General features: G+C 42.7%; 1 protein-coding gene across 6 annotated transcripts in view; it reads left to right on the top strand.

The window, feature by feature from the left end:
• shc1 (SHC (Src homology 2 domain containing) transforming protein 1) overlaps positions 1 to 26397 on the top strand; it is a 63406-nt gene that overhangs the window by 16676 nt on the left and 20333 nt on the right. Inside the window, exons 2-4 of one of the 6 annotated variants that reach the window (XM_036592815.1) lie at positions 12614 to 12658; positions 17468 to 17614; positions 24885 to 25049. The exons of 1 other annotated variant lie outside the window; for it this stretch is intronic. In XM_036592815.1, coding sequence (XP_036448708.1) covers positions 24888 to 25049 — 162 coding nt within the window. In that variant the 5' untranslated portion in view covers positions 12614 to 12658; positions 17468 to 17614; positions 24885 to 24887. 4 more of the 6 variants (XM_036592808.1, XM_036592825.1, XM_036592834.1 and 1 more) reach the window with 4 other exon arrangements.

The raw sequence follows: 26397 nt of genomic DNA, 5'->3' as shown, positions 1-26397 counted from the left end.
TATGTTTAGTCTCATCACTTAGCACAGTGAGTATCTCAGGATGGGGAAAGGGAGATGGAAAGATAACAAAACTAACTTGACGTTTCAAGCCTGTTTCCTGAAACCTCGAGAGACTGCATGTTTTAAAAGGCTGCAGTTAGAGCCGTTGAAGATTTACTTTAGTCTGTTCTTTTTTATTTAAACCCTGTCAATCATTCTACCTCAGGGCTTATGTGACTCACTACTGAGGTTAAATCTTGTGACATGTAAGGCTGGTAAACTGTTGCGAGGCTGCTGGGAACAATAATTTCTCACTGGTGACATTTGTGCCGCATTACATCATCAGAGCCAGTCAAAACTAACACTTAGCTGGACGTTTAATCATCACATTCCTAAAGGTGCCTCATTTCAGATTCGCGAAAATGAAGCGGAATAATCAAACCGTTTCATTTTCATCGTTTCATTTTTTTTTTTGCACCATTTAAAACCTGTGCTTTGTAGAAATTAGAAATGCAAACATTTGCATTACATTATTATTGCATTAACAGATTAAAATTTAACCTAAAGTGCCAGTTCACCTCCCACAGCGGTGCTTCAGGGGTTTTCAGAGTGAGATTTTCCATTTTAAAGAAAGGGAAAACCCCCCCTTTTGATCATGTATCGTGAAGGTGGAAGCTGCTTTGGGGTGGACAGTCGAGGGTTATGCTAATCATCAGGATTTCTAAATTGTCGTACTTTGTGTAATGCATGCTGGGTATTGTAGTGAGAGAACAAGCAAAAAGCATACATAATTGTGAATTCTGTCAAACTGACGAGGCTACAGGGTGTTACACAACATGGCAGATAATATTAAAGTGCTAGTTTTGGGGCCGAAAACCCCTTTAAGGATTTACTGTTTCAATGATACAATATTTTATTATACTAACAGAATGTTCTGGACGTTTCACAGCGCAGTCGAAGGCCAAACATTCAGTTAAATCATACGGAGAAGTCATTTTGGTCATTTTTTAAAAACAGGCAGAACACAGTTTGTTCTCCGCTCGAGAGGGAGTGTGTGAGTGTGTGAGAGTCTAACGGAGGGAACAAGACTGTATTTTAGTGGGACATAATGTGGCTGTGCTAGGAAGGAGGAGAGGGTGGGGGGGGGGCCTAAAATAGAAAGCTCACATGTTTGTGCTCTAAGAGACTCTGAATGTTAATCTACTGTCCACTTACAAAAAGGATAAACACATGCGCTCAAGTCTTTTCCCATCCGTTTATCAGATCATGTTGAGTTGCCATGGTTTCGAAATAACTGAGAGTCACTGTCAGATTAGAGCTGGAAATGTTGGTCTATACAGTAATGTGGAAAAGTTGTAATGAGAGTAAATCTGTGCAGAAAAACACTAAATAATAAGTAAAAACCGTCAGACTTTTTGCTTTTTGTGTATGTAGAACAAAAAGAAAACTGTCAATGCAAGTGAAGAGCTGAAAGGTTAAGCGTTTAAACACAAAATGCAAATTTGAAAGAGGGCAGTTTTCAAATTGCAAGAGCTGCAGCTTTTGCAATAGAGGTTTTAGGAGGGGAAATCAGAAGCTACCAAACACCCATATGCTTCATACGTGACAACACAACTACAGCTACATGGCAGCCTGGCACACAGGTGGTGTCCAGTGTAGCGCCAATCCAGTGGATATTCCCGTCTTTTTGGTGAAAAGGACAGACTTGGACACAAATGTATAGAAAGTAATTGCAATTTAAATTACAGCTGAAATATTGATCAGGAAATTTGCAATTGAATATTTTCCCTGAATCGTTCTGTCCTGCCGTCTTGCCGTTCAGTCTTAAAATATGAAGCCAAAAAAAGTTATATGCTGGTATTGTGGGCCAGAAGACCAGGCCTGGGCCTTTATTTACAGAGAATAGTCGCAATTTAAATGGCAGTCACAATATTGGTCTGAAAAATCACAATGGGATATTTTCCCCAAATCATTCAGCCCTACCGTATGCCAGTGGATATGCTAGTCTTCTTGGTCAAACAAACAGGCCTGTACTTTATAACAGGCCTGTACTGTAGTTTATTGAAAGTAATCTCAATGAAATCGTAGATTCAAGATTGGTCGGAAAAAATCTAATTTACATATTTCCGCTAGATTATTCAGCTCTACTGTCTGGTAGTTCAGCATTCATGTCTCCATAAAAAAGTAGATATGCCGGATTCTTGGCCAAAAAAACATGCCGGGACCTTAAATTATTGAAAATAATCGCAGGTTTATTTTGCACTCGCAGTATTGGTCACAATTAGCACAATTAGCAAATTGTTCAGTCCTGCTGTCTTGCAGTTTACCATTCAAGCCTGAAGCCAAAAAAGTGGATGTTCATCTTTGTAGCCAAAAAACAGGCCTGGACCCTAATTTATGTAAAATAATCACAATATAAAATGCAGTCACAATATTAGTCAGAAAAATCTGGAAATTTCCCCCAAATCGTTCAGCTCTAATTAATTTTAGCAAATACCTCAGAGTCCCCCTAGCCCTCAGGGACAAGATACCACCGCTGTGGGCCAGAAAGCATGGTGTTCTTCAAAAATACTGATGACAAGAAAAGAACTGGAGCAAGAAATGTGACATGGGTAACTATTGTTTGCAAGATGGCAAGATAGATATGGTTTGCTAAAATAAGCTGTAGCTGATGACATCAATGAAACTAAGACACATTTCGCTCATGACCTTTTTGTGGGAATTTAGTGGCAATGAAGTGTTGAGTGTGAAGTCAGAGTTGAAATAAAATTGACGCTGCAGTTTATCTTCACAAGATCTAATACAGTTCCTGTGAAGTAACTGGGCAGGACTGATGTTCACAGTGATACAGTGTGGCCTGCACAGCGGAACGTTTGTACTTACAGCTCGCAAAAACTTGTGGGAGTAAATGTTTTGTACAGGATTCAAGTGAAGGGGCTGCTGGCATTTCCTACTGAGTACATCACATCCTGTTTTAAGTATAAGTAAGCATCAGAACTAAATTCCCCTGTAGTTATCTAAATAAAGGGTTTTGGAATGGTTTTAAAAAGGTTACAGTTGGTTTATTAATCATTGATTAGGTCATAAACGTATTAAAAGTCAGTATTAAGTGGTACTAACACAAACAAAAAGGGTAGCGATGACCCGATGCTTGCCAAATAGCGAGCCCACGTTTAGCTCTTGCTTTGTGTTTCCCATCAGTCAGCTTCACCGCACGCGTCCCTTTGCACTTTATCTCAACCGTTGCCTGATTGGCTAAACGCAGTGCAGCGGCCGCGCTCATTTGCACAAAGTTGAAATCTGCTTCATCAGCAATTCATCAGATATAACAGATTGTCCTTTTTATAAACGTGTTGTGACTGTTTATAAATGGATTTAAGGTGTTTATGACTTAATTAATAACCCTAGTCTAACTGAAACCATATATAACATTTTTTAAAGGTAGTCTTAATGTAAAACATTACTAATAAAGCCATAATACTGCATGACTCACCATCATAGATTGTCATTTCGGGTGAGTGCGGCTAACAAGCGAGCACTAGTTGGTTAAAATAAGCTGTGAACATCAGAATTAAACTGCTTTCACATGTACATAAAAATCCTTTCACTGCGCTCGTCAGGTAAAGCAGTGCTACATTCTTACCTCCATAGTGTTACATTACTGCAGATAATGATGCTTGAAAGCTAGCTTGCCATCTCCTGCTAACTCCAGCCGGCTAAAGTTAACTGTGGCTGATACTAAACCTCAGAAAGCCCACTCAAGATTAAGCTTGACCATGTTCTCTAGATTTTATGGAATTGCGAACTACTCCCAGGTATTTGGGGGGTCCCATATTGGCTGGCTACTCCAGCGCTGATGGGCTTCTAGCTCACCATAGCGGCGCTGATGCTTCAGTGGCAACAAAGTGTTTGGTTCAACCTTCTTCTTCTGGAAATGCGCTTTTTCTGTTCGGTAGTAGTTTCCACACAGTAACTGAGATCTTACACATCCTCCTACACGTCTTCAGTTTGAGAAATGAGTAGCAACTCGCTCTTTCTACCAGTCTCTTGAGGAATTGAGTTTTCCTGGGGAACAGCATATTTTTCGGAGGTATCTTGGGCGTAGTTAAACTTGCTAGGCTATGAGATCAATAGTGAGAACAGATTTCCTACAGCGCCACCCTGAGCAGAGCAGTACTGCATTTCTAGTATGTATACCCAAGACAGAAGCTCGCCGATTGTGGGTGCTAAACAATTTCCCTGCATAACATCATAATAAGTTTATTTTCAGGGACCTCCCCTCCTCCAATATTTTGATTTTAAGATATTCAGGGGGTCCAAGAGGTTAATTAAGATGTCACAGCCCCTCCCCCCCCAGGACCCCCTGTATTTCACACCATGGTTGTACACTGCGTCAAACATTGCTTAAAAATGTAAATTTATAGCGTTGTTATCCAGTCAACACTGGATGTTTTTGGGTCACCTGTCAAGCATCAACCTGTCAACTTTAATGGTACATAATTGGCTCTTTAGCTGACAATTTAAGGTGGCACACTGGTGTTGTGGTTTGCGTGATCTGATCTTGGTGCTGGGATTGTGGGTTCAAATCTAATCTGGATCAGCGGATGTAAGGTTAGTGAACTCCAGAGAGGGTCCTCCACAGGCCACTGTAGATCATGGGTAATTTTTTTGGCCAGTATTAAGTTATCAACCAGCAATTGGTTTGGCTAATCAATACAGCAGGTTAAATCAGGTGTGCTGATGGTGGAAATCGAGGAGAACGTTTCTCTCCCCCTTTCCTGTACTCATGTCTGCTTGAGTTTGTTCTAAGCTTATATAGTTCTGCGCATTAAACATGTTGAAGTGCTTAGAAACGTTGGTTGCGCTATCGTGAGTTGAATTCAGTCAGACATGTCGAGTTTGGGCCAGAACACACAGCACCTCCCCCTGTGAACAATAGAGGTTTTTCTTTCCTGATAGAAGCTTCATTGCAGCAAGAAACCACAAAGGCAAATGAGAAACCTGTAGCCACATTTAAAACCCCAGACTGTTTGAAGTGCAACAGCTTGACAATGCTGTTCTCGTACCTTCTCGTGTACGGGTGGAAATGCCTGCATTGTCATCAGAAAAGGCGCAGGAGTTAGAACACGTTAATCATTTACAGTTCCGTGGTCTGTCGGCGCTCAATAAGGGCGTCAGTATTTTCCACAGGAGTGGCAGGAGTCTGTGATAACATTCAACTGCGGAGCCGACTGCAGGTACTGAGGAGATAGAAATTGCCTCCATTGTTATGAGTGGATGCCTGAAAATGAAAAATCAAATTTACAGCCACCCGTTGCCCAAAATGTAGTCAATCAGCCAAGACGTGCTGTCTGAGGTTTCCTTATTTAGCTTTGCGCTGGAGCTATGAGGCAAATGTTGCTGTTCAGTAATGGAAGCTTGTACTTGCGTCATGCAGACTGCACACCTGCCTCAAACTGTGTCGAGTTGTTAGTAATCTCAAATAGGCTTGCTTAGGGGTGGGCAATATGACAAAACATGTATCCACCATGTGCTCAGAAAAGGGAATTGTGACATATTGTGGTGTTATTTATCAAGATAAGGATCAATTTTGTCATGCTGCCCAGCTCTGTTTCTACATAACTCAGTTGTTGAGATGCAAACGAAGTCAGCAAGCTTTGATGTGAAATGGTGCTTTGGACAGAAACGTACTGTCTCAGATTTCTTTACAGTGGTGGTGAATGGAACCAGGGCTCATGATGTCTACAACGCAAACATAGCCATGTTATTTACTATTCAAAATGACCGGTGGACCTACACGTGCCTTCTGAGTTTTTATACGGAATGCTGATAATAAAAATAGAACAAACGTCTCAGGTATCAGCGTATTCATAACCATGTCATGTAATAGCTTTGTGTAATGCAGCTTTCAGAAGTCTTTAGATATCTGGTTCACATCACCACCACTGTGAACAACTGTGTATTTCGGTTTTTCTAGAACAAAGCATTTCACATCAAACTCTAATGTCTTATCTGTTATATTATGCAGTAATTTGTCCAGTTGCTAGAGTTCGCAGAAATAAATCCCCCAAAACATCACAACCATGTCAAACTGGGGACCTTCCAGGCCAAAGTGCTGTGGAGATTAGCATTTACCTTCTTCTAACTCTCTGGATTCGGTTCATAAAGGCCTTGCTAGTTAGCTGAAGAGATGAGTCAGGTGTGTTTAATGAGGCAGTGTGCTGAAGTCTGCAGTGTTTTGGCCCAAGAGGACTGGAGCCTGACACATGTTCCCTAAAATTGATGCATGCATAGCATAAACCCCGCCCACTGTACTCTGATAGGTGCGCTCAGTTGCCTAGTTTTGATATTGTTTACACCTTTGCTCATGTCACAATTTCCCCATTGCTCCTGTGGATGTGCGTGTTTCTTCCCCTTTGTTGTAGCCGTGTGTTTACTCGCCATGTGCTTCTGTTTTTGTTTTGCTTCCTTTGCCCCGCCCTTTTCCCTACCTTCCCTATTAGGATTCCCACCTGTGTGTCTTCCATTCAGCGTCTTTTCTTCCAGGTGTTGCCCATTGTGTCTGGTTATATCTACCCCTTTTTTCAGTCCTTGGGCGTCTATACCCTAAAAAAGATTGTTCTTCAAGGGTTAGTAAAGAAAATGGTTCTATATAGAACCATAAACATTCAAAAAAGCATGATTAAAGGGTTCTTTGCCATCGTTAAAGAGTTCAGATTGATGGAGAATGTGTTTTACATGGTTCTATATAGCACCAAAACGGGTTCTTCTATTGTTACAGGCTTGACATCATAATAATAGAAGAACACTTTTTGGTGGTATATAGAACCCTTTTTAAAAAACCAAAGAACCATCCACAGCACATTCTCCATCAATGTGAAGAACACTTTAATGATACAAAGAACCTGTTAATCATGCAAAGGGTTCGTTTAGTATTCATATATATAAATATGAATGCTAACCCTTGAAGAACCATCATTTTTAAGAATGTAGTCTAAGGTTGTTGTTGGATGTCTGCCCTGCAGTTGGTTTGCCGTCTGTGTTTCCTGGCCAAAAGTGTTGTTGTACGTTATTTGGTATCATTCTCAGTGTCTGTTCTAGTTTCTGGTTTAATAAAACCTACTCTCAACTACATCCAGCTTCATCTCTCACCAAACATGACAGCTTAGGGCTAAATGTTTGTTGAACTAGAAGAAACTTTCAGTTCCAAAACTGTGGGACAAAGTGTAGGCCTGTTCAGAGAACAGTTGCCAAAGCACGAAAGCTCACCTCCCACCTTTGTGGATTCTGCAGATTTGCATTTAGCTCCCCTTCACTGGCTCAGATGCCTACTCTCGGGTGAATGCGTGATGAATATGTGCAGTTGGATGTCTTGAATTCCATCCACACAGATGGTGCGTAGTGCAGGCCACCTCAGCCTAGATCTAGCCCAACTCTCTGCTCTCGCGAACCCTGTTATTATAGAGTGCACAAAAGAATGAAGGCTATGCTGGATGTCCCTCCACTCCCAGTGAAAGCAGGGCTGAGACACACAGGGCACCTCAGGCTGCCAGGGAGCCTGGAGTCTGGAACCACACAGGGCTATTTTTAAAAGTTTCAACATGGGATCTGTGCACTGTGTACGTTGGTAATCTTACATTACATACATTGGCCCTTATTAATCGAAGTTGCGTATGGTCAAACAAAATAAGTGCACACAGATTTGTTATTTATCAGTTATTGATCTGTTTCATCTCTGGCTTATCTGAACAGTCTGGTAGGACTGTGTATAAAATTGAGAGTAAAGTTTAACAACCTGAAAAAAGGCTTTACTAACTAAAGCTGTTATCATGTACAATAGTAAGAACTAAAACAGAAAATAACTGTAATACTAATAAATTGTGCACATGGCAGTCTAGGTTACTTTACATGCGCATTACTATAAACAAATGCTGCAACTATTCCGTGTTCTATTTAAAGACATACGTCTGACCCAAAAAATAAAAACGCAAAACAGCTAGTGCAGAAGCATCTCATACACTGCATTACATACATCAGCATTTAGTACGTTATTTTAGGAAACTAATGGCTCCACACAATCACATCATTCTACTGTCTTAAAAAAACAGTTTTGTTTTTTCCGGTCGTTGTAATTTTTACACCGTTACAAAGTTTGGTCACTAGGAGGAGCAGTGCAACTCCACCAACAAGCACAGCCATCTGCATGCGTCATGTAAATGATATGTAAATGTTGTGCTGGTAGGCTGGCGCTTGGTTTCATGCACTGAAGCTAATCTCCACTTCCATGGCGTAAAAAGGTGGTCAAATCTGTACTCTTTTCTTGCTCAACTTTGATGAATAAGTGGCAGTATGATGTTGGAGCATAAGACCGGATCCTATTTTAAAGGAGGCAAAAAAGATGACAATATGTAACTGAAAAATTGGCATCACTTTCACATAATATCTAATCCGCTTCTCCTGGGTGCTGGAGCCTATCCCAGCGGTCATTGGGTGGAAAGCAGGAAACAGCCTGGACAGGCTGCCAGTCCATCACAGGGCAGACACACAGACATAGACGTTCACACCTAGAGGCAGCTTAGCATTTCTAATTTACCTGCCAGCATGTCTTTGGAAACCGGAGCAGCCCCACACAGACACAGGGAGAACATACAAACTCCACTCAGAAAGGACTCTGGTTACCCGGCCGGGGAATCGAACCCAGATTCTTCTTGCTGTGAGACGACGGCGCTACCCACTGCACCATCATTTTCACGATTACGTTGCATAGACCAAACATTTTATGAGGCTGTATAACAAAGACTTTGTGGCTTATCATGTAGGACTAGTCCTCTGATGAGTCCCATTACTTTGCAAGGCACTGAAAATGTAACAATGTATGTCATTGTTGATTGTTATTGATCTCGCAGAAGGCTGCACTAGGCCTCCAACTAATCACAGCATTTTTTGCATGTGCTGTGAGCTTACTGACCAGTCACCATTCCAGATGAGTGTTTGTGTGGGTGATTGGTGAATCAAGGCATTCATGTAATCCACATACATAGTTTTCATATATTAGCATTTCAAGTTTGACCACTAGAATGTACAGTATCACACCACCAGATAACTGACGTACTACAGAACAAAAATCAATTCAATGCAATTTTAGTGTGGCACTACTGGGACTTTTTGTCAGTTCCAATGTAAAAAAAACGCCTGCTGATGTGAACTCTTGAGTTGTTGCAGACCTGTATATTGCGATTGCAGTATGTATCAGTTTAATCACAGTACTAGTATTTTGTCTGTAGTGTGCAGTAGGCCTGGGTTACTGGATAAAATAATTAGCACAATATTTTCTACTTGAAATATCGCAATTATCGATTTTACCACCCCTTAAACCAATTCACACAGTCCGCTGCAGCTTTGACCTACTTTATATTCTGTTTTTTGTTTATATAGGCTGTTTTAATGAAAATCTTTAATAAAACCACATGATCTTTAGAAAACTACATCACATGTCGTTTTAATAGATGTTATTGCAAATTACAACTGCATTCACAAGCTTCTTCTGGTGCAGGTTCGGAGCAACTTGCGTGGTAATTCTTCAGACTGCAGGTGATTTACAAAGCCAGGTCTGTGCGCTTCACATATTAAAAAACAATATGTATTTGAGGTGAACTTTAGATCCCGTTGGAAAACGGTGTAATATTATAATAATTCAACTAATCACAAGCGCACTTAAGCTGCACAGAAAATACTGCAATTTTTCCTCAGTAAGTCACTCGCAGCAGACACAGTGGGAAGTTTACTCTAATGTAGACTTACAGTAAAAGTGAATAAAACTTTGTGTACTTTTTTTTTTTTTTATATTATTTGTGACCTTTTTCTGATCCTGTTTATAGACTGTAGATCAGTTCTTTTCTCTGAAGGTTCTGGGTTAGAGCTGCTCTAGAGTAACACAGTCACTGTAGCTGGGTTGTATTACTGCAGCCTGAAGCGAAGTTACTGAAGTCACACTGCGGCAAGTTGAGGTTTCAAAGTATGACATTAATTTTCAGTTCCAGGTACTTCAGCTAAACTTGAAGTTAAAGAAGCAGAAGAGGAAGAGGCGTGTGGTTTAGCTAGTATTACAGCACAACAAGAGTCACAGACAGCTTCTTAACAGATCTGTCTCTTGTAAACTGTGCGTCTCTAGCTTAAATTCATGCTGTGATACGTCAGTCCTGCATCAGACTTAAAGGTAGCAGGAGGCTGTATGTGTTTTCATGTTGCTGTTCAAAACTAGGGTCAAAATTTAGATCGAATCATGGTATATTAACCACTCTGCACCCACCTGTATATTTTATCTAGCCACGGCTTTGTCTGGTGTGTGCAAACTCATAGAAAAGCTGCATCCCTTTACTTCTGGAGTAATCTATGGTCTGCATATGATGGTGCGCTAGGCTGACTGAAAGAATGCACTCTTGCCTGAGGGGCACAAAGTGTTCCAGAAGTGTTGCTGTTGGTAACCGACTGTTGAAATTGCACTATTCTGGGCAGCTGATGTTAACGTTCTGATGAGGCTCACAGGCTGGAACATGAGTTCCTTGCTCTTTGTACACATGTATGAGACAGAAATGCAGGCAAGCCGAGGCATAAATTCCCCATCCCCCTCCTGTCTGGCCATTCCTCTCATTCCATGGTGTGTCTGAGCACGACCACTTCTCCGTCGGTCTGTCTCTCACACGTACCTTCGGGCCGCAACGATGAGTCGACAGAGTCTATTAGTCGTCTGACAGGGTTGGGTGATACAACCGTAATAATAAGCCAGCTGTACCATAACTTCCTCCCAACTTATCAGAAGTGAGATTTTCTAGTCCTTAACCATAGAATGCAATTTTATTTATTTATTCATTCATTCATTCATTCTCTCCGTCTATTAATCAGGCTCTCATTAACAGATCTGACAGAAATACAGTAGAAACAACTGAATTTGAATTTGCTAGTTAACTGAGTATTGGTTCTAGTAGTTTGCTAGCTGGCTGATATGGAATATCTTAATGTCTTAGTTTCAAAATCTATCTGTCATGTATCTAAAACGTTAAAAAATACAGTGTTTGTAAACAAAACTTTCCCTACACTGTTACATAAACAGTAGTTTAGCAGTTACAAGTTGACAGTTGAGCATTGGCTGTGACAACTGATGTGTGCAATTCTGAAATGTAGACACGTGTAATGAGATGGACGGAAGAGGCCCATCAAGTGATGAACTATTTTTAGATATGAAATTTTTAATAAAGATAGAAAATCATGATTACAAAGCATCAATCTAGGATTAAATACTGTATAATTGATTTGACCCTTTTGTAAAGATTAGAAGTCTTATAAAAATACGTTTTTGACAGTCACAACCATTTTTGATTAATCCATGGGATGTTGAAGAATCAAATATTCAATTCTAAAGCAAATAAAAAATACTATGGTGAGTCAAAATTCCATAGGGAATATGTAAGGATCATTTGGACGGCCTTTACGAAGACTTGGGGTAGTGATACAAAAATATTATTTTTTCAGAACGTGTGCCCAAAAAATATGAAAATGACATTTGTGAGGCTCACAAACAAGATTTTTTAGGAATATCTGGAATATCAAGGAATTCAGTGTTTTTATTGACCAAATTTTCCACAGATCAAAGCTTTTTGGATCAGTTTGACCCCCTTTATATGTTTTTGGTTTAAACCAGGCATCCAGGGGTGGCGAACTGCAGTCCTGGAGGGCCAGTTTGGTGATTTTCTCTTAATTCACCTACTAAACTTGGCAGTTAGCTGCTGTCAGGTGAATTTAGTGTGCAGGACTGCGACCCTCCAGGACTTGAGTTTGCCTCCACTGTTGTAAAGATTATCGTGGAATCGCTATAGGAGGCCAGTAGACGTATTTATAATAGATACAACAGTGGATTTTTCTTGTGCTCCTTTCATTGCAGTCTTAACATGCATGCAACCATCGCCTCTGGACGAGATGCTCAGCTATTTAGAAACACCTGAGTCCAAGCCTTTTGTCATGTGAGGCTGTTTTTCACGCAGGTGCTGGAGGGAGGAGTGGCTCTAGGAAGGCCTTTTACGCTCGAATGCCTCAACAAACTGGCACAGTTTTGCTTACACAGCAGCTGAAGACTCAAATCTGACTGAAACTGCACTTATTTTCTTTTGAGGACTTAACATGATCTAAAATGACCTGCTCTGCTGCCGGTCCTAACCGTTCACGTCTTTATTAATAAAGTCTTGAGGCTATTCATCTCAACCAAGATATCTTTTGCAGTTCCCAGGTTAAATTGCCCTAGATGAAGTTCACTCTTGGCATGGTTACAACCTGAATTGTTACTTTGTACCTTGATGTCTGACTGATAGCAGCCTGGACTGCAGTGGGCGGAGACGGCGCAGCAGGTTGGGCAGAGCTGCTTTGTTTACTAGTGTGAAAAGCGTCCATATGTAAAACTGCCAAAGGGTAACTTGGGTAAGCTATTGCGGTAATGAAGTGTCTTTATAGCCGCATGCTAATGAAATGTCAACCTCAGTTCGGCTGCTGTTGGTCAGAAGCATTTGTTTGGACGGTTTGCTACATGTGTGATTGTGTATGTAAATGCTAATTCAAGTTTGTGTGCGCTTTGTGGTGTTTCTAGGGAAACAGGTACACAAAAGCAGAGTGTTGTCCAATGGAGTATGTGGTAAGCTTTTGACGCATGCACACAGACCCACACACACACACACACAGACCCACACGCACACACAGACCCACACGCACACCTCCTGAGGCATAGAGGCTGATCGTGTCTTAGGTAACTCCTGGACCTGGTTTACTATTACGCTGCTCTCTCATGCTCGGTTTGCTCAAGCGGAGGCCCAACGGCTGACTTCATACAACCACTTGGCAATCAGCCAGCCGAGGAGAACATTGCTGCCTCATGCTGGTATGCGCCCGTTTTGTTTTACATGTGCACCAGCTCAGTCTGTCATGTTTATCTAACGCAGCTAGTCGTGAAGTGAAATCGAGGCATGTATAAGCTTTTTGTAGGTGACTCAACTCCAGCTAATCATTCTTATTCATCCTGAGCTAAGTACATGCTAACCCTTAGTCACAGTTATGGCTGGAGATCGTAAAAGCATACTTGAACTAGGCCTGCCTCCGTCATCAATTGGCCTCAAGCCTAAAGTGGCCAGATTAGCTGATTTGCTATCTTGCTTCTCAGCTGTCGGTACTTAGGCTGCGTTCGGGTGGTCATCGGAAAGATAGCACATAGCTCATATAGAAGTGTGTATCAGCTGTATTTCTCCATTCACCACCAAGGTTATCATTTTTGACAGCGGAAGAGTTGAAAGGTCGCGCGTCGTCCCTAGAATCCCGTTTCCCATGTGTAAATACGACTTGGTCGACTGTTCAAGTGCAGTTTACAAGTAGAAAAACTGGTATTGCCCAGTTTCCAACACCGCTTGAACGCAGTATTAGGAGCCTCTGAACTATGACAGAAACAGCTCGAGCTCGAATAAACATTATTTACTGCGGCTGTCTAAAGGTGTTATAGCACCACCTCCAACCAATGACGTGTCGATTATGCAATAATTGTAACAGGTTACTTTTTAATGTGCTTTTAATATGAAGTTTGTCGCTCGTACCTCGTTGAAACATCTGTCAAAAGTGTGGATTCCATGTTTAATCATCAGCTTAGTCGTGTTTAAGCAGAACGGAAGGTGTTTTATTGCGATTTGAATTTGATAAAGTACTTGTTTCGTGCACAGTCTAGGAAAAAAATAGCAGTTATGTTTTGTTGACATTGTCTAAACACAGAAAAACTCAATATAGAATTTGAATTCAATGTAAATGAGTAATTATGTAACTAATATGTAAGTAATTATTTTTCGAATTATAAAGAAACTGTGTAACAAAATGACTATTAGTCTAAGATCGTAACCCCTAAACTATGATTTATTTGAATGTCTAATTTGATATTTTCCACACCTTAAAATGTAACAGTAATTTATTCACCCTCTGTTCTGCAGGCAAGATAAACTCACTTGACCGGCCTATGTTGTCTCTGGTGTTTGCATTGCGAAAAGCAGCTTATACTGGTTTACAACCATCCAAGCTGTGTGTGAAAGCACTTCGGTTCAGCTCCTGAATGAGGGAGGAACCTGTTCATGCTCGATTAGCTCACCCAGTGTCACCGTTTGCCAATTTAGTGACGAGCAAATTTATGTGCAGTTAACAAGGCAGTCAACAACTTTAGATACTCAAGCTATGATTAATCCTTGAACATGAAACGTTACATGAAAGCGTAATGTTTATGATGAACAGCCAATCACGTGAAATCATAAGGAGTCGAGCAGCTTACGTCCCAAACACAGAAGACATTTACATAAATAAAATAAACCAGTAAAAAAGCAACACTGTCTCAACTGCCACCATGTTAGTGCTTATTAGAGCAGAAATGGCGATGTGATTGACACACAAACGTCACAGAGAAAGAAAAAGTGACGGGAGGGTTCCACCTCCATCAGTCCCTGATTGATCAGAAGCTTGTTCTAATTGGTCAAAGAGCTGTTTATGATTAGAAATCCTGAAATGAACCAGCTCTGGAGCAGGTTTGGTGTGCAGCATTAATTGCCATGGTGATGTAGCCTAGTAAGAAGCACCTGGTAAGAGTCCACTTCTTAACAAACCCTGGCTCAGTTTGATGTAAAACAGACCAAAGACAGTGATTTTACTCCACTTGGTGTTGTGGGAAACTCTTAATAATGCTCTTGTGGCTTATTACTGTAGAATATTGTGGCTTCCTGCCATACACTGTTAGAAATAAAGGTGCTGTGCAGGTACATTTTTCGTTCATCAAGGTAGAAACAGTGTAAACATTCCCTCAAAGATACAACAGTGTTTTGAAGGTCTAATTGTGTACTTTAAATATGTTTTTCCCAGTGGAAAAGTACATATTTGTACCTTTTCATAACCGATTGTTTTAAAACAGAACAATAAAATAAGCCTGGAGACGAGACGGGGTGTGTGGAGTCAATTTAGAGAATATAATTTCAATGGATTATGGAACAATTATGTTCCCTGACTGAGATGTACCCTTGAATGTACCACCCCAGTGACAAGAGGGGAACTGCCCCAGTGACAGTTTCGTACCTTTATTTCTGAGAGTGTAGAATATCACAAGCTCAGTCAAGTCAGAATATGATTCAGAAAGTTGGTTGGATATTATACCAGTTATTGTCGTTAATGTACGTCATAAAATCTGCGAACAAGAGCATCTTTTCCTGCTTTGGTCCGGACCAAGGGAACCAAATCATAATATAAATCCTCATTTATTTTCCATCGTTTCCAGATGAGAAATAGACCGAGAAATTGGACCGCTGATACATGCTTCTTCACATAACGGAATAACGGGTCAGTTGGTTTAAGAGGGAAAATGAATGCAAAAATGCTTCTGACCCTTTCGATTCAGAGCAAAATCACAAACTAGAGTGCTTTTTCTGTTCAGTCACTTTTCATAATTTTAAGCGAACAAATTTCAGCGTGCAAAAGAACGTCAGCAAGTCTCTGAGAATTAACCAAAATAGGTCACCAGAGGAGAGCCAGCCAAGCCCCCCTCGTGCCGGCAGAGAGCAAATACCTTTTTCTGCACATCAGCACATTTGGACTCTGAAACACCACACATACATCTGCACATTGCACATGCTAAGTTTCTGTGGGGAGTTGAGAATGTAGGTCACAGTGGACTACAATTTATCATAACGTGTGGCTCTCAGCTCCTTTGAGTCACTTCCTGTTAGAGTTGGGCCTCATAAGCCATCGCATGCACACTACGGCCTACGTGCTATTAGATTACACCGCAGTAACCATCAGCCTCGATGCCCAGACACACACTCCTGCATGCACCAGGTGGAGGGAAGCCGTCTAAAGCGTCACCACGTGGATGCTTCCGTGTGCATCCTCATCCCTGTCCGTCTTTTTCTTATCTTCTCCCTTTGACACGCGAATCTGTTCCTTTATTAGCCCTTGGCTCGTCAGTCTGATGTCTAGATCTTGGCCTACGCTGTCTGGCTGTGGTTTTGATGGGGTGCTTTTCTAATTTGGTGCAGGTTCAGAGAATCTTTTCCCCAGTTCCTTTTCCTTTCTTCTTCTCAGTCCTAGCCAAATCTCTTGTCTGCGGCACATCAACCTGCAAGGCCAAAGACTGGATCTGCCTTTTCCGAGGATCAGAAGGCCTCTTACTCCAGTCTTTATTTGGGCTACCAACCATGCAGCGTGGTCAAAGCAGAGCAACTATGCAAACGCTCGACTGCCTGGTGCTAATCAAGACTTTCCTGTCTTTCCATGTGAGAATCTGGCTAATTGCATCCTCGGAGTTCCTCAGCCACCAGTGGTATCTGGGACTGATGGTTTTTTAACGTGAACAGAGGCAGCAGAGCTCAATTCTCAATGCTTAGAGGCCTACAAATCTGCATGAAGCGTCTTTGATTGTGTTGTTTGTGATTACAGTGTTTAACGTAGATGCTTATTTAGGGGTCTTTGGAGATGTTATAGAGGTCAGTGTTGAATATAATTTTGTCTTCTGTATGTTATGTTGTTGTTTTTCTTGTTGTTCTTCTAAGTCATCTTTCTTTTCCACACTCTTAAAATATAGGTGCCGAAAAGGGTAGAAGAACCGTAGAAGAACCTCTTTTGGTTCCACAAACCAGTGGTTCCCAACCCTTGTCCTGGAGGATCCCCTGCTCTGCACATTTTTGTGTTTCCCTGGCCAAAAAGCACCCACTTCAGCGCTTGTTAATTAGCTGATGAGTTGAATCAGGTGTGTTGGGAGCAGGGAAAACACTAGAATGTGCAGGACACGGGGTCCTCCAGGACCAGAGTTGCACTCTTCCTGCCCCCCAGCTCTGGGTCAGTTACAGTCATCGTGTTTCTTTATTCAAATTTTGTTCAAAATATGGTGAGAATACGGAATCATGAACCCAGTATCATAACTTGAATCGAATTGTCAGTATATTCTGACACCCCTAGTACTTTTTAATTGTGGCGCTACTGGTTCTCTTTTGTTTGTTCAAACTTTTCAGTATATTGTGTTGTAATATAGTGAACTATTTTTTTTAAGCATAAATCCTCCACATAGTGTAGGTTCTAGAGAGAGCTCTCAAATTGATATAGAACCTTAAAGGTTCTTTGCAAACCTTTAACAGGTATGTTTTCAAGTTTTCATTCAGACTACAGTAGCTAGCATGCATTATGCAAATACTTAATACAACAGTTGGGAATCCCTGTGGTGTCTACCAATCGTGACTGGTCCTTTTTCAAACATGGTTCTTCAGGGAACCGAAAGTGGTTCTTCTATGGCACCTTCTTCCTGTTTGTCTCATAGGCCATAATGTGTGTTCTGTACTATATGTGAGGTTAATGTTTATATTCTGTCTGTAATTTGGTGACTAAGATTGTTTTGTCTGATCATAGCCTGTATTTTCTCTCTCTCTCTGTCTCTCTCTCTCAGTCTCTCTCTCTCCCCCTCTCCTTTCATTCTCTCTCTGCTGGGTTCATGCCCTGAAGCAAGGGACCATGATGCAACTGCATTTAGTCTCGCTGTTTTGTTTCCCTCTTGGCACTCTTGACTGACATTTCAGCACGCCTCAGTGACTGGGTAAGAGAGCCGAATGAAACCTGACATGACGTCCCTCTGCTCCAAACTGGCCGCCATGCGCGTGTTCCCGTGTCCTCTGTGAAAAGACTTTTCACTTGGTGCACTCTGGGAATTGTAGTTCGGTGCAGCTTTGTTGTCAGCACATCCAATATTTAGGTCACTTGTTTAAACTGACTGACGTTGGTATCTGGCTAATCTAACAGTATTTTCCCAAGACTGCGTGCACGTGTGTGGATACTCTCCCAGATGGAGGTAGAGCGTATCCTTCACTTAACCTTGGAACTCTTTCATAACACGCCAAATGATGCTTTTTGCCTCGGGTCAAGGAAACGACCATCGTGTTATTGTTAATTTGCCGGCACATGTGATGTCAAGGTGCCAGAAGAGGAGGTTAGAGGAGAGGGAAAAACCAGAGAGCAGGAAATGCAAAAATGAGAGGAAGGAAAGAGGAATGAACTCATCCTCTACCTTCCTTTGTCCTTCCAGCTCTAAGGTTACCAAGGGAGGAAGTTTCACATGCTTCCTTTGCATCCGTCAATTCGTTCCATCAAGGCTTCAACAGCGACATCCATCTACTCCACTTTCTCCCACCCCCCCCATCAAGAGCATGTGCATTAGAGACATGAGAGAGGGAAAGAGAGAGGAGGCTGGGTGGGCTGTAAATTATAGCTACTCCATCCTTTTCTTATCACTACATTTGCGATAGTTTTATCGCAGAAGATAACATTATGCAGATGAGCCCTCTAAGACAGTAGTTCTCAAAGCAGCTCCAATCTAACTTGGAGTGGAGAAATATGTGGACCATCGTGGGGTCCCTGAAGACCAGTTTGAGAACTGCTTCTGTAAGAAAAAGAAGACTCGAAACCATGATGTATCACCTACTGCAGTGGCGGAAAAGTCTCTCGAGTGAGATTTTCTGGTTAACCCCCTTCTGTTGACATGTTTTGAGGGTGGGAGGAACTTTTTGAAGAAGTATAACTGCGTTGGGGATGATTTTTTTGGGGCAGGCTGTTTTTAACTTTTTATATTTTTTATAGCTAGTATGCGCAGAAGAAAGGACGAGCTAACATGACTGCTAGAAAGTATCTGTAGTAACTGCAAATCTAATCACAATGCAGTGAACGACGGAAGCAATTTGTCAGATAGGAGGACAACAAGCTTAAAGCTGAAGTTAAAGCAAGGTAGCTCGCTATCTAGACACCTCAGCTTGGCTCTTTTGAAAGAGTAAATTTGTACCTGATATTCATTTTGCGCTCAGTAGTTTGCTTTATCGTTTACGATTTTCTTCAACGACGGAGCTAAATAATGGGCACTGATGCTAGCTTAAGCTAATGCTAGCTTGGTGGTATTTATTAGCCTATAGATCAGTGGCCACGCTAGCAGTCATGATTGGTTGACACCACGAAGATTCCAAATGGTTGTATGAAGAATTTGCCAGCTGTTGTACGTTGTTAAATGAAAACAGAAAAACGTGAATGCTGTCAAATCGATGAGTGTGAGGCATATAATGCTGTCCTACTTAATAAAGTGCGTCTTCAAGTTAAATCAGGGGTTCGCCAGTGTATTTTAATATATTGCAAGGTATATCGCAGTCATTGTTTCAAAATAAAATCGCAATATGTAGGAGCAGTTTGCCTGTGTTGTGCAGCCTTATTATAAATGCATAAATGACAGCCGCTGTAAGGAGACAGCGAGAGAGGGAAAAGGGGGGAGGAGAGAGAGGCAGGGAGGTGGAAACAGGAATCGGCAGCGGCATCAGCGTGTGAATGTGCACAGGGAGAGGGGTAGAGAGAGAGAGAGAGAGAGAGACACGGCGCTAGACAGGGAGGCGTAGAGTACAGAGGACAGTTGGCTGCACCGCTCGCTCCTCAAATGCAGACGGAGGTGGAGAGAAGAGGAGGATGAGAGAGAGCGCGGGGGCAGGAGAGGAGAACAAAGGCAGATCGCCCGGGCCATTCGTCCCAGTGTTCCAGAGGACAGAGAGGGAAGAGCAGGGATCCGCACGTGAACGAGAGAGGAAGCAGAGCCCGACCATGACTTTGTAATTTTATCCAGTCAATGGATAAAAGCGAGACCACGTTTTTCCTCTCCAAGGGAGGGGACTGAGCGAGAGATCGAGGAAGAGAGAGAGAGCGGGAGAGAGAGAGAGAGAGATGGAGCGAGACGAGGACCTTAACGGCACCGTTCAAATTTAATACTAATATGAACAGATGATCTTTTTACCACGTTGCTGAAGATAATCATGCAGTCTTTTTATATTTATGTCTTTGTTTTGATTGACAGACTGATGGATTGACATTTTGCCTTTACTTTTTTTCTCAACCATCAGCAGTGATTAGAACTAAAGTGAGAGAGAAAACACAGATGTCAGATGTTCTTTGCCACATTTCTTTTTTTTTTTTCTGTTAGTTTCTGACCAGGAATCACACTGAGTTTTTATAGTTGTATATGCAGAAAACAATCAGGTTCCTCATATGCAAAACTTTGTGTGTTAATTAATGAAATTTGTTCAAAGAGACTTTCTTTGGCGTTGCGATTAGGCTGGGTGCTCTTGGCAGAAGTCCTTTTTTCAAATGATTTGTTTTTATCCGGAAGCGTGCATGTGTATCTGCAGGGTCTTGAGCAATATTTGATTTCCTCATTGGCCTGGTGCGATAACAGTGCTTTGTATAGGAGTGAATCTTCGTCTCTTTCCTTCTGTACAGTAACGCTGTCTGACGCTGTCCGCGTCAAGATGTCAACATTGATTAGCTTTATGGCAGCGGAGGCGACAGCAGAACTTTGCTGTCTCGTGGCGGCATGTTCAGCAGACTATTGATCCTGAGCAAGACTCTCACTGAGCCTTCGTTCCATTAACAAGTCAAAGTCTCTCAGCCCATTCTGATTGGCCAAGAGTAGAGCCGACAGGTTTTGTGTCGGTGGAACTCGTTGCCTTTTGTTTGGGTTCCTTCAAGATTCCGTCTGGCAGGATTCTGCTCCGCAGTCTATCGCCATGGCAACAACCTGGCTACCACGAAGTTCTACTTTTTTTCTACGTTTCGTAACTTGCCATGAACTGAACTTTCGAGGTCGCTCTCCCTTCGCACAACTTAGGTAAGAGCCTTCAAGCCAAGCCGGGTTTCAAGGTGCTCTTTTTCTTTCTCTTTTTTTCTGTCCATGATCTTTATATGTTTTGTACAGGTAACCAGTTCACATCTGTGGCAATTAAGGACTAAACTGACCAAGTCAGCACAACTTGTTCACCGTCAGGACTTACTTTCACGTCATCTGTCCCACCGGATCGTGTATCGTCCACACAGAAATGTCTAAAATGTCTTTTTGTCTGAGATAGTCGCATACAGATTCTGTGATGTGTGCATGTATGCGAGGAAGATTGTGTAGTTAAACTCAGGGTTTGCCTCCTCTGTGGAGTGCCAGCCATACCGTGCTATTTTTCATGTCACAGCAAACATTCTAGCAGAGGTTTGTGAAGACTAACAAACCTGGCTGCTTATTAACTGCACGTCCACAGGCCTGAAACGGGCCTGTAAACTGCTTGTTTGCCAGTGATCCCATCCAACAGTTTTTTTCCGTCCGTAATTCTGGAACTTTTTCACTTGCGTTCTTTGAGTAACACTTTATACGGATACTTGTTACCTCTTACTTGCCTTTTGGTTTGACAGCATGTATACTGGAACTTCATGTTCATAGTCAAACGGCAGCCACAGTGAGCTTATTAACTCACACGCCATCCTGGAACGAACCGTCCTATCCAAACAGGGATTCTGCCATATTCTCGATGAACAGGTGCTACATCTGAGCTGTCACGGTTTGACTCCGCTCAAGGCTTGGTTCGCCGTACTGTTACTAAATGTTTTTTTTGTAATGTTCTCATTGGGTTTTCTACCCCTTTTGCACTGTTATTTCCCGAACACTGTGCTCTATGTGTGCCATGATGCATCAGTCGCAACTCTGAGAACTGTTTGTCGCTGATGTTTGAATGCCGTTTGATTGCACTTGTCATTTCTTAAGTGGACGGCATGCAGGTACAGCTCACGCTCCAGAACTACTTCACTTGTTCATATTCTGTGCCATGTCCTTATAATCACTGGTGCATTTTATTGAGTCCCCTTATCTATTGCACTGACCGGACCTCTTCGGAGCTGCACTGAAAAGACACTACTTATTATGGAGCTGTTAAACTTTATTACACTTCATAGCAGCTTTTGAGATCTACCCTAGTGTAAAAGGATGTACATCTTGTGTCTTTACAGCAGTGGACGTGATGGGTCTCTGCTCTGACTGCCTGTCACGCCTGTTATGACTTTGCTAATTGGCTTTGCTCTGAGTTTTCCGAGTATAGCCATCGGTGCTGTGTTAGAGCAGTCTGATTAACATCTCGTTGATTTATCTGATGATTAAAGCAGCTGCTCAACACTTCTCTGTGCTGACGGAAAAAACAAATATGCAGCGGAAGCCTCTGAGGACGAGGGTCGAACGAGTGAGGCTGTTCTCCTGCCAACAGAGTTCCGAAGTGTGGATAGTGTTACAGTCACTGAAAGTGCTTTGGAGATTATGGTAATGTATGTGGTTGGATTTGATTGTACTGCTAAGACTGTTCTCTTGGAGTGCCGTTCTAGACTGTTCAGAACCGTTCGCAGTTAAAGACTGTTTCTTCTCTGGATAAAGCTTTGTCAGTGCTCAAGTAGTGGACATAAGGACTTGCTAAGTCAAGCTGCTTTTAGGGGTAGCTTTTCTCTCAGGAAACTGATTTATTAAGACCTGCTTCGTCTGATGGGACTGTTCCTCGAGTCCAAGGTGTCATTTAGAGTAATGAGGTAGTGATTGATTTTCCAGTCAGCCTCTAATGAGCCCCTCTCGTTTGAGATCTCCGAGGGCGGAACTTCAGACGGAGCCAATCAGGTCTCATTATCGTTAGGCTGACAAGCTGGTGTTTGTCATTCCCGTGGGAACACAGTCGTTATAGAGTTGGTCCGTTTATCACTCTAGAACGTTATTACAGCGCATGACACTATTTGGCCTAGTTCTCATTGTGCAAGACTATCTCTGGGCCTCTCTTATTTGACTTAAAACCAACTAGGCAAGAAGTTCCTCTAATGGTGCTCAAAGTTATATCTTTTCTATAGGCACATTTTCACCTTATTTCTAGACCATTAACAGAACCGTTTCAGGGCTCAGTTCACCTTTTTTCTAAATCTACCACATTTCTATATGCATGTGTACTTACGTTAACAAGCTACCAATGTAACTTAAGGTTTGTTACAGTTGGACAGTTAGTATTTGGTTATTGCCCAGCTGTGGATTCTTAGTTCCTTTTCTGAAAGAACGCCAAGGAGCGATCAGGAAAGTGAACTAAGAGGAAGAACGGACAAAGAGGCAGCCTGGAGAACGGGAGAGAAGACGTGGGAGGGGGAGCGGGGGAGAGAGAGATCATCTGGAAGAAGAGAGCGAGCGTGATCGAGAGAGAACAGGAGAGGGAGAGGGAGCGGGAGCGGGAGGAGGAGGAGAGAAGGAACAGGGCCCAGTACACTGTCTGGAGGCTTAGGGAGGGATTCCAGGAGAGGCGGGATAGAGAGGGCGATCGAGGCAAGGGACAGAGCGCCGAAGGAGGGAGGGAAGCTCAGCCGGAGGTGATTTGGAAGAGGAGGGAGGAGGAGGAGGAGAAAGAGAGGGAGAGGATACAGCTGGAGGACAGGGGACCCAGAATCATTTGGAGGAAGAAAGAAAGGGAGTGAAAGAGAAAGGGAGAAGGCATGGTTACAGTGCAAGAAAAGGGAAAAAGTCAGCTGAGTGAGTTTGATCCAGATCAGACTTGGTGCTTTCTGCGGTCTTGATCTGGGCCTATTTTTCCTTTCCGACTGTATCTGTTCATGACTAGGACTGCTTGGACTTATTCAGGCTCTTAAGGTTGCATCAAGACAATATGATATGTATATAGTACTTTTAACCACGACTAAGTTTAGTCCATTAATCTCTTGACCGTATTTAGTTGTCTGTGTAGTTTTGTGATCAGGTCCTTCTGAAACATGTTCTCGTCGCGTGGAGGTTGGTGTTTCATCGAATCCTCCCTGAGTAGAGCAGCTCTGTTTTTCGTTAAGTGATCAGCGTTCACTGGTTCAGTGCTCTCCATCCATTTTCTCTCTCTCTTTCCCTCTCCTTTCTATATTGATCTGTCTGTCCGCTGGAAGCCTCTTCTCTTAGTCTCAGCTGCAGCTAATAGGCTTTTTATGGGACGCTGTCGGACAAGAACTACTAGAGTGGAGCCCAGCACACGCAAACGGAAACACACACACAAGCTCTAAATATCAAAGATTTCATTGAGCTTGTCTCTTGGTGACACGAACGTTTTAAGGCAAATAATACATACCGACAAACAGGTACTTAGACGACAATCATTCTGAGACTTTGAGTAGAGCATATGGTGCTCTGTGATGATCTTATCATAAGGTGTAAACCACAGTTATCTCTATGCAGGCTAAGATCTGATGCAAGTAACCTCACACAGCCATTAACGTACACTGTGTGACAACACGCTAATGTCAGTGTCTTGAATTTGACAAGAGACTCTGTCTGTTCCGTTTTCCTTTACACTCTCTCTCACTCTCGCTCTCTCTTCCTCTCTCTCTCTCTCTCTCTCCGCTGTCTCTCAACTTTTTTACTTTCCTCTGATGTTCATGAACCGAGCTGTCACTGCACTGTCATCTCTCCGGTCCAGCGATGAAGGGATCAGTAGACGGAGAGAGCCAGAGGACTGGAACAGAAAAGAGAAGACCGGTTTGTGACTTTTTTGAAAGAGACACTTGGAGAGACCATAAGAGTATATAAAGCATATTCATTTCAGCTTGATGGACACATCAAAATGGAGCTCGTCCCCAAAACGAAATACGCTCCATTCAGGAGCGACTCTTTTAGCTCGACGGACGAGACGGCCTCCAATCCGTCTCTCCCTTCCTCTGCTCCTCTCACCCCCCTCACTCCTCCGGGCATCCCTTCTTCTCTCTCCTCCTCTTCCCTCGCCCCCATCCTCCCGCCCGTTTCTTCCCCGCGGGCGGTGGAGAACAGCCCCACCACGCTGTGCTCTTTCTTCCCCAGGATGGGGTCCCTGCGGCTGGGAATGTCGGCCACTCTGCTGCCCGGTCTGAAGGCCGCAAGCCGGTCCGAGCAGGTCACCGGGGACCGCGAGATGCAGGATGCACTTGCCACCTCTTCTGCTCCTGGTCCTCCTCTCCCTTCTCTAACTGCTCCTTCTCCCCCTCCTCGCCCCCCACAGGATATGAACCGGCTGGGCGGGGCATCGCGCAGGGCCCGGGTGGAAGGAGGCCAGCTAGGCGGAGACGAGTGGACGCGCCATGGCTCCTTCGTCAACAAGCCCACCCGAGGATGGCTGCACTCAGACAACGTGGTCAGCACCACCGGGGTCTCCTACACTGTCAGGGTAAGGCAAGACTTTTTAGCCAAAGCTGTTCTCTGTCTGTGAAAATGTGAAGATTAGCATTGGGATTGTCAGTGGTTCCCAATCCTGGTGTATCAACTCCAGTGAAGGGGAGCCACTTCCCTGCACAGTTTCTTGCATTTCCTGGCCTAACACACCTGGTCCAACATACAGCTGACCAACAGGGAATACAGGAATTTGTGCAGCAGTGGGTCTGGAGTGGAGAACTATTGTGTTAGAGAAGATCTGTATCAAATTGTGTAAGACAAATGTACACTGCTCTAACAACAACTTATTAGTTTGCCAATCAGTCAGAACATTCCTGAGTTGAGGCGGCGGTATTCCAGGAGCAGCATTAGGAAGTACTTGGTTATGGAATACATGTAATGGGATTAGTGTTAAAATAGAAAACTAAGGGTAACACTATTTTGTTGGTCCACTTCAGATGTTTTGTAGAATGTAAATTAATGCTGTCTTTAACAGGTTTGTCTAAACCAGGTGTGTCAAACTGGGTTCCTTCTGGGCCACAGCTCTGCGAAGGATTATCGTTTGCCCTCATCTAATGCTCTGAAATCAGTTTACGAAAGCCTTGTAGCCCATAAGAGCTGGAGTGTGAAATATGTACTCTAAACCAAACTTTACCACATCCCAACCCCTTACCCTAAAGACCAAATTCGTTTCTACCCTTGACTCATATAAATTTACCAGAATAAACTTTCAGCGCCCACGCTAACATTAGTGGCTAGGTGGCTAATCCATCCTCCTACAGTGGGAGGCTCCCTCAGTCACCTCCCACTGTAGGAGATCATGAGTATTTTCTGCGCTTCAGTTTCCTCTCTTCCCAGGTTTATACCATGATATATATCAAAACAGCCAGAAATTAAAATTTTCCTGTGATATAATTTTTTGTCCATACTGCCCACTACTAGTGTCTGGTATGAGGTGGCCTTAACCCTGTTTGTAATACTAACCTCTGTTCTGATCCTAACACTGTTGATAATCAACTAAGTTTCATAATGCTGTTAATAATTTAAGCATAATGTAGACGAGCCATAATGGACCATAAAGTATGGCCGTATCACAGTAAGCAGATGGAAGGTAATTGAGGTAAGGCAACTAGTGCTGGATTAATAAAAATAATTGGCTTATGTAATACCATCATTAATATGTGGCACACATTTTAAAAGTAAACTTCCCAATGATGATGGAGACTAGCAGTCACTCTCCAACTCTGTATCAAAACTGTCTGTCTCTGCTGTCTTACCACCTTCCACATATGATATCATAATGTGGTAGAATTCCCTGTAATGTGTTTTCTGCAAAGCCAGTGTGACTGTATCTCTGATTCATC

Source organism: Colossoma macropomum, unplaced genomic scaffold (genome assembly GCF_904425465.1).
Source record: "Colossoma macropomum unplaced genomic scaffold, Colossoma_macropomum, whole genome shotgun sequence".
In the NCBI taxonomy this organism is placed as follows: domain Eukaryota; kingdom Metazoa; phylum Chordata; class Actinopteri; order Characiformes; family Serrasalmidae; genus Colossoma; species Colossoma macropomum.
Note: the sequence above shows the minus strand (reverse complement) of the source record. Positions and strands in the feature narration are given on the sequence as shown.